Source organism: Phaethon lepturus, unplaced genomic scaffold (genome assembly GCF_000687285.1).
Source record: "Phaethon lepturus isolate BGI_N335 unplaced genomic scaffold, ASM68728v1 scaffold36874, whole genome shotgun sequence".
Classification (NCBI taxonomy): domain Eukaryota; kingdom Metazoa; phylum Chordata; class Aves; order Phaethontiformes; family Phaethontidae; genus Phaethon; species Phaethon lepturus.
In genome coordinates, this window is record NW_010533179.1 from 278 (window position 1) to 8483 (window position 8206).

Here is an 8206-nt window from a genome sequence, read left to right on the forward strand (position 1 = left end):
AGCAGCTGGAGCGCATCCGGGAAATGAGGAGGAACAGAGATGCTCCCGTCGATGAGATGGGAGTACAGAAGTGTTATGACAGCAGCGCACCTCCACAGGTAACAACACCCTGCTGCCCTGCTCTGTCAGGTGGGCACATGAAAATACAGCCCTGTTTCCACAGCCCTCCAGCCTGCATCATCCTCATGTTGCCCCTGGATATGTCCCATTTCGGATATCTCCAGAACAGAAAAATAAACACAAGGGTATCAAGACTCTGGGCTGGAGGTTGGTCCCACAAGAGGTTACTGCACAAGCATGCATATGAGAGAAACTGTTCATCCTGCTAGAGGAGGAGAGTCAGACGCTGCCTCTCTGGTACCAGGCTCGTTGGTGTCAGACAGCCCTTGTGAAATGGCACTGGGTGTTTTCTGAGATGTTCTTTGCTCGTATTCAGCCCATGCTGGGCATTAGAGACCAACTAGCAAACACACCTGTGAAAGGCTCTTGTCCTCTGTTTAAACTGCTGCTAGAAGAGTTACCAGGCTGAACTCTGGAGTGGGAACTGAGGCAGAAATAGGATGATTTTGGACTTGGGAGTGAAAACTCTGAGAGTGTATTGTGGCAGTGCTGTCTTCCGGGGCAGGCTGGCAGGGCATGAAGGCGTGTCCCTTTTTTCTTAAAAAAGTCTGTAGGAATTCAAGGAAAGTATCCAGCAAGATGGCTCTGTAATACAGAGGAAAAACAGCATGGAGAAAAGGCAAGGGGAGCAGAGAAAAAACTTTCCAGGCTGCTTTTATGCTCTTCAGTGCAGCACAGAAGCGTAGGCTGGCTTCCTCCCCTCTTGCAGTCAACTTTTAAGGGGTTACTGGTTGAAAGGAAGGGCCATGCTGGGATGCCTCTGTGCTCCTCAAGCCTGGGAACACAATCAAAGGCCCCAAATGTCACCTCCCTCTAAGGGGACCATTTGCATCAGTACAACAAACAAAGCAGAGCGAGGCCGTGGCGCGGCGCTGGGACCCGGGGCTGCAGGGCTGCACTCTCTGTGCTGGTGTGGGAACGTGGAGATAACCCACAGGCAAGCTCAGTGGAGCAGCGGGAGTCATGTGCTCCACAGTGACCTGCCGGGCTCTGAGGGAGGGGTCTTGAAGACACAGCTGCACAACTTCAGCGCATGTATCACTGTCCTTACTGCTGGCATCGTGCCTTCGGCTTGGATCCCTGGGGTTAGCTTTGACTCCGGCTTCAGACAGCATCACACGCTCCGCAGCCATGTGGGCTGGCACCAAGTGCAGCTGTGGGGCCAGGGGGACCACAGTGCACAATACAGAAATAACTTTTCTTCCCTAAGGAAGCAGGGTTGTTGCTTCCAAGAAAAAGTGGACATTGTAAGCCTCAGCACACACCAGCACTCCTCGCACAACTTCCATGTGCTCAGAGATTACTCTACTTCCATGTTCCCGGAGATTTTTCCGGGTGCACCTGTGGTTTTGTAAACTTTGTTTCTAAGAGAGCTGGAGGAAGGATTGTATCCCATGTTACCCTGGGTCAGTCCAGGCATCCTCCTCCTCTTTCTAGTGGGGACAGAATTGCATCTGGGGAAAAATCAATTGAAAAATAGGAGGTGAGTAGTCTGGGCTAAACCCTGCATGATAGCATCAGAGGAACTTTGGGGTTTTGTGCTTCATCTCCCAGTCTCTGTCATCCCAGTTCTTTAGATTTGTTTTCGTAAGGAGCTCGCTGGAGCCGGATCCCCAGTTCCTACTGAAGCCTAGTGGGAAAGAGACGGGATTTTCAAAAGCTGCTTTAGAGCAGAAGTTGCATGAAAAATAATTGGGCGTTTGTACTTCTACATCCTGTGGGGTCTCCTGAGAATCCCATCATCAGGAAAAGCTTTGTCTGACCCTTTGTGGCTAAGCGCTGGCTTCTTTGGATGTGAGATACCAGCAGACAGTAGCTGCTTTCTGCCCTTTTATGCATGCCGAGTGCTTGGATTGAAGGTGTTTCTTTACTCCCTTTATTGTGTGGTAGAATTAAAAGCTTACAGATGATTTCTGTTGCAGCCTTCCAGTCTCTTGTAGATGGATATGGCTGAACCAGGGTAGGTCCATGTTATGCACTGGACTGAAGATGGTGCTAGATGGGAGAACTGAGCCCCGGAGGCTGACGGATGCTCTCAGAGATCTTGGGGTGTCTCACTGTCTCCTTTTCCCCAGGTTATGCGCTACCAAGTTCTGTTGTCACTGATGCTCTCCAGCCAGACCAAGGATCAGGTGACATCAGCTGCCATGCTGCGCCTGAGGCAGCATGGCCTCACAGTCGACAGTATTTTGCAGATGGATGATGCGACGCTTGGGCAGATCATTTACCCTGTAGGATTCTGGAGGGTGAGTGCAGGATCGTGGCAGTGCCTGACGTGCACATAGAGGAACCCCCTTCACCGTCCTCCGCTCCCATGCAGCTGTCTGAGACAGCTCGGAGGTCCAGGAGAGGAGCACAGGGCGCGTGCAGGCTTGTCCTTTGCAGGCTGTACTCGTGGCCAGGCACTGAACTGACAGCAGGTGATGAAGGCAGGAGGTGGGTGCAAAGCAACCCTGCTCCTGAGACACGCACCCCCAGCCCAGTATTCAGCCTGCATGCTGTGTCCCGTGGTGCGCTCTCCCGTGGAGTCAGGCTGAAGGCTGTATCTTACGCCAGTTTTAACAATTTGTATTCAAAGCAAGATTGTTTGCTGCAGTGCCTGGAGTGTGCAGGGGAGGTTAGAGCTAATCAGGTCTCAGCATTTTGCTTTCAAGGAGAAATCAAAGACCTCTGTCTCCCCTCCAAAAACTCCAGTGTGTGGCCTCACATGTAACGTATGCTGAGGAACAGTTTGTTTTCTGAGCTATTTGTCTCTTTTCCCTGTATTGGAGGCAAGCTTGGATTTTCTGCCTTTCCCCTTGGTTTTCCAGAACAAGGTTAAGTACATAAAGCAGACGACGGCCATCCTGAAGCAGAAGTACGGGGGCGACATACCGAGAACTGTGGAGGAGCTGGTGCAGCTGCCAGGAGTTGGGCCCAAAATGGCCCACTTGGCCATGAACATTGCCTGGGACAGTGTGTCTGGGATAGGTAGGTTGGACCGTGATTTTCCTATTCCTCTTCTAAATCCTGCCTGATCTATTCCCCAGGAAGAAGGGAAGCACTGCAGCTGGGTAAACTGCCTGCCCCTGGAGCCTGTCAGCATTGCTTCAGTTTAGTCATCTGCAGAGTATTTGGGTGGGTGAAGGATGTGACCCTCAACCGCTCACAGTGGGGGAGTTGCTATAGGATTTAAGCATGGATCCAGCTCCTGTTTTTTCCTCAAATTTGATAGCAGAAATCCCCAAGGGCAGTCCCTTCCTCTCCTCAGATGCTGGTAAGCAGTGCAGGTATTGCCTAATTGGGTAGGCATCCAAAAAGATGTGCTAGCAGAATAATGCTTTGAAATCTCTTTGCTGTTAAGTGAAAGAGAGGTGGGGGTAATTTTGTGATTTGGGGATAGTTGTCAGATAGTCTGAGGTTTTTTTCCAGGGTTGCTTCTGTTTAAACAAATCTGATTTGGGATTTTTGTTTGGCAAGATGTAGGAGGGCAGAAGCAGCACTTAGTCAAGATTACTGTTTGAAATGGGTAATTTGTGATGGACTGTAGAAAGAAATGGTCTCAGGCAATCTGTAGCTACAGAATTTCTGCTCTGTTTTAGTTCCTGCAGCTGGGTAATAGGTGACCACAGGAACATTTCTTTATTTGCCATCTTTATTGAACGAGAGTGTAGGAGAGCGCGTAGCTATACCCCGTGGAGCTGTGTGCTTCAGCAGTGATTGGCTGGGAGGGAGTCTGCAGTGGAGACGGGCCCCGGCCAGACTCAGGGCAGGTTTGCTCCTGCACAATGCTCGTTGGGGAGCACGGAGGGGAGTGGGGCTGGCAGCGGGGCTGCCCACAGCAGCCGGCAGATGGGGCTGGACGATCAGCTGCAGGGTCCCGGCGGGCTGCCCAGCCTGGGGGCCCCTGGGGACAGATTAATATTCCAAGTGTATTTGGTACTTAGTAGAGGAGCCCTGGGAAAGCTAGGAATGGTGCCACCTGATGAATGACTGCTGCTGCAGCGAGCGCACAGCCCAAGGTCAGCGCGGGCGGCAGCTGACTCCTGCAGCCCCACTGGTGACCATCAGCTGTACGAAATGTGGCTCTTGCGCTAGATTCGGCAGCGCTTGGGGTCTGTTGTTCTCTCCCTGCTGTGGGGGAGGGAAGGCTAGAGGGAGCCAAACTAGCCAACTGTTTTCCAAATAATTGTGTGCTCAGTTTTGATTTAGGAGGCAAGACTTAGTCTTCCTGTTTACAGCAATTTCCTGGGTTTTGCCCAATTAGCCATAGAGACAGGTTTATCGCTGCTGATCTAACAATAATATACTTTGCATTCAGAGCTTTTTAGCTCAAAGCACTTTATAAACATTCATTTAAACCTCACAAACCCTCTTGTGTTGGTAGGTATTATGAAATGTGTTTTCCATCTGGGTAAACTAAGGGGCAGAGATTGCAACTTGCGTAACATCAGCTGAAACACAGGGGGGGAAAGAACGTGGGACAGGCTGCCCTGTGCCTGCTAGATCAGAGCGCACGAACCTTTGAAGGAAGGCTGGGTCAGATTGTGTGAGTGTGTCGCTAGCTGCGCGGTGTGAGATATCCACCCCATCTTGCTTTTGGCTCTGGGCCTAGGAAGCGAGCAGCACGTTTGTTCTGCGAGTGAGCCTCCCCTCCTGCCAGCCCACGGAGGAAGCCAGTGCAGGGTGCTGTACCTGGGCTGCTGTGACAGGCAGCTTTTGGCTGTGCTCTCTCTGTTCAGGTGTGTCTGCCCCCGCCTAAACTCTGGGCTCTCCCTTCCTAGCTGTGGACACCCATGTGCACAGGATCACAAACAGGCTGAAGTGGGTGAAGAAGGAGACCAGATACCCCGAGGAAACTCGGGTAGCGCTGGAGGACTGGCTGCCCAGGTGAGGCCTGAGACCCCAGCCTCCTTCCTCCACACCAAGCCCCTCGAGCTAGCTGCAGGAGCCGTGGCTGCACACAGTCCTGCTTATAGCATTTTCAGTGACTGCGCTTTGGGTCCCTCCTTTTCATGGGGGACTAGTCTGGAGGTGTTTCTCCTCTCCCAGAGAGCTGCAGCAGCATCTCAGCTACTTGGTTGTTTCCTGCCTATCAGATATATCGATCACCACTAGTGCAGCCAGGTACCTGGAGGTCTTGACGCCCAATTTTTGCCCTGACCCAAGCCAGGTGCTTTTCTACATAGGACCTCACTGAGCCTAATGGCCACAGCAATATCAGACCATGGTTGGATTCTGGCCTTCCTTGATACTTAATCTGCAGTATCAGATGTCAGCTGACAGGTACTTTGTTGCATCTCCACATCTGGCACATGCCTTAGCACAGGAGAATGACCATAGGCGCTGTGTGTGTCTGTCCTGTGCTCCCCACCCCAGCTCAGGGGGGATCCGGGAAGGTTAGGAGGGCTGTTCTTAGCAGGAGGTTGGGACCCCCCTCCAGGTGCCTCGAGAAGCCAAGAGGAACAGGCAAAAGGGATCCATTTAAAAGCACAGGCTGTTCTTTAACCCCTCCAAGCAGCTGTGTCGGAAAGCTCATGTTTTTCCTTTCACTGCAGGGATCTCTGGAGGGAGATAAACTGGCTCTTGGTGGGCTTTGGCCAGCAGACCTGCCTGCCTGTGAATCCTCGCTGCAACGAGTGCCTCAATCAAGACATTTGCCCAGCTGCTAAGAGACACTGAGGGATCATCTGGTCTTCGTAGAGCAACAAAGCTGCTTCAGCTCAGCAGCAGCCCGGAGCTGAGCCCTAGTAAAGCTGTGCTTTGCACGGGGCTGGCTGTGTGACTGCAGGGAAACAGGAGACTGCTGCAGCCAGCTCAGCATCTCTGGGGAGGGAGCAGCTGCTGGCAATGGCTGAGCTCTCGAGAGGAAAAAGGGTCTTTCAAAGTGCGGCAGTCCTGCTGCGTCAGTGCTGAAGGCTCCAGCCCCCGTGTGAATGCCTGAGCGTGCCCCGGCGGAGCAGCAGGCTGTGCCGCGTCAGGAGTAGCTGCAGAGAAATGCTTTGTCCTACAGGACCTGCTGCTGCTTGTAAATACACATTTAATAAAGGTGGTGGGTTTGTTGTTTTTTTTTTTTTTTCCCCACTGATGAAGTTTTCTGGCATCTGTGCTACAGAGAGCAGGGGGAGGAGAGCATGGGTGACCTCACCTAAAGCATGAGACCATAGTAACCAGCCCTGCCAGCCAAGGGCTGGCGGCTTGGCAGTTTGCAAAGCCCAGGCAGGCGAGGGGCACTGCAATGAATAAGGTACAACTGAAGGCTTCACGAGCCAGGATCAGAAGCGGCCACTGCCTGGACAAGTGACCTTTGGGTCGTGGTAGCAGAGGGGAATGCAGAACAAAGCCAGGCAGGAGACAAGGCAGCGTCGCTCTCGGTTGTGTGTGCCAGCAAGGGTTACAGCGGCCACGGGAGCCAGGCTAGTGTGTGCCTCAGAGGCTGACAGAAGGGACACCACCACCGTCTGTGTTTTGTTCTTCAAAGAAAGGGTAGTGCTGACTTCATTGTAGAGCTTCAAAGGAATAATTTCAGCTACTTTTTAAACAGGCAAGGGAGGAAGCAAAGTTTATAATGCGCTAAAGAAGGCTGTAATTCCGCTCTGAAGTTCCCTACTAAACAGATGAGGAAGGAGCAAGTAAGTACTTGGTACATGGGAAAACAAAGTTTATTACTGACATTACAGTGTACATTATGTTTTTACAATGCAGTTGACAGCCTTATCCTTTATTGATTTTTTTTTTTCCAAGTTAAATGTACAGAACTGAATAATTACTACTGAGCTACAAGATGTCAGAAATACATTAAGTGCTTTAACCAGGAGCAGTTTCCATGGACTAAGCAGAGATGAAGATTTTAAAATCTTATCAGTATGGATTTGCACACCTGATTTCTTTTGCTCTGACTCAGAACTATATGGTTTTTCCCTCCTCAACTACAGTGGGCCAGTCTCGTATGAGAAATGCAGTATTTACAAACAGGTCTTTGCTCTCTGACATGCAGTGGAGAGTGTGATGTTTAGGCCAGTGTAATGGGGAACGCTCTGCCCTCGCAGACTGGGGCAGTGCCTGGCGTTTGGCTATGCAGGCACGGGAAGCAACGTGCATCCCATGAAAAAGAAGGGCTCCTTCAAAAGATTACTGATTTATAGAAGCAAATATTTTGATGGCCAAAAAGAAAGCAGGTAATTGTCTTTGAAGTGGGATAGGGAAGAGGTGTCTTGTTAATGGCAGAGTCCTGGAGGGGAGGCAAACCTCTCCGCATCCTGAGCCATCATCCTGCTGCCAGTCTCGTCACCGATAGCTGAACACCTGCACTAGTTCCTCTCCAAAGTAGTTATTTTCAACCTGTTCAGCCCATCAACATTCCTGAAAAGAGAACTTCCCTAAAAGAGAACACATCTCCTTCACCCTTGAGGCTTTCCATGCTCTCCTGCCAGCCAGCTAACAGCCACGGGCATCAGCTGCTCCCCACAGTGAAGCCAAACGTCCTGGCTCCGCCGCTGCAGTCCCCCCACCCCGCACCGACCTGCTGCCGAGGAGAGCAGTAAGTGTTATAAGGCACCTTTTACCTCAATGCTTAGGAAATACGCGTAGAGCCCTCACGGTACCTGTAGCGCAGTGACTAACCCAAAGGCCACCGGCTTGCAACACAGTGGTGCCGGAGTAACGGAGGGCAAAAATCACAGCCACGTGTTTTAAAATGGTCATCAATGTCCCAGTGATCGCTGCCATTTGATTTTTAGCTGAGGAAAGTGGTTTTGTACTCGACTGTCCTGCTGTGCCTGGTCCCTTCCCACTGCTGCCTTGGCCCTTGAGCTGAAATACCGGGCAGGCGCCGTGGCTGGGCTTGGGGAGCTGCCGGAGCGTGGGAGGGAGGGGGGCAGCTCCAGCACGGCCGGGACCCTGCCCTGGTAAAACACTTTTGGTGTGGTTCCCATTAATCATCTTCCCTCATTTACAGCCAAAGGCAAGTAATAAAGAGCTTAAATGGGCTTAATTTGTAATGCTGTAAAGATTACATTTTTGAGGCTCTAATACCACGAGCAGGGTGTTTTCAAAGGCGGCTGTAGAAAGCCACAGCAATTCCCACCCCATCACACCGCTGCCTGTA

The 8206-nt window shown here is 51.5% G+C and overlaps 1 protein-coding gene across 1 annotated transcript; it reads left to right on the forward strand.

Moving 5' to 3' along the window:
• Positions 1-6: 6 nt before the first annotated feature.
• Positions 7-6169, forward strand: NTHL1 (nth endonuclease III-like 1 (E. coli)). Its single transcript, XM_010285094.1, has 5 exons — positions 7-98; positions 2196-2366; positions 2931-3090; positions 4884-4989; positions 5658-6169. Exons 1-5 carry the CDS (start codon positions 24-26, stop codon positions 5779-5781), a joined length of 636 nt encoding a protein of 211 aa, XP_010283396.1. The 5' UTR covers positions 7-23; the 3' UTR covers positions 5782-6169.
• The last annotated feature ends 2037 nt before the right edge of the window (positions 6170-8206 follow it).

Coding starts and splice junctions, on each gene's coding strand:
- NTHL1 (XM_010285094.1), top strand. CDS start 24: ATGAGGAGGAACAGAGATGCTCCCGTCGATGAGATGGGAGTACAGAAG. Junction 3,091..4,883: donor GGACAGTGTGTCTGGGATAG/GTAGGTTGGACC, acceptor CTCCCTTCCTAG/CTGTGGACACCCATGTGCAC. Junction 4,990..5,657: donor CTGGAGGACTGGCTGCCCAG/GTGAGGCCTGAG, acceptor CTTTCACTGCAG/GGATCTCTGGAGGGAGATAA.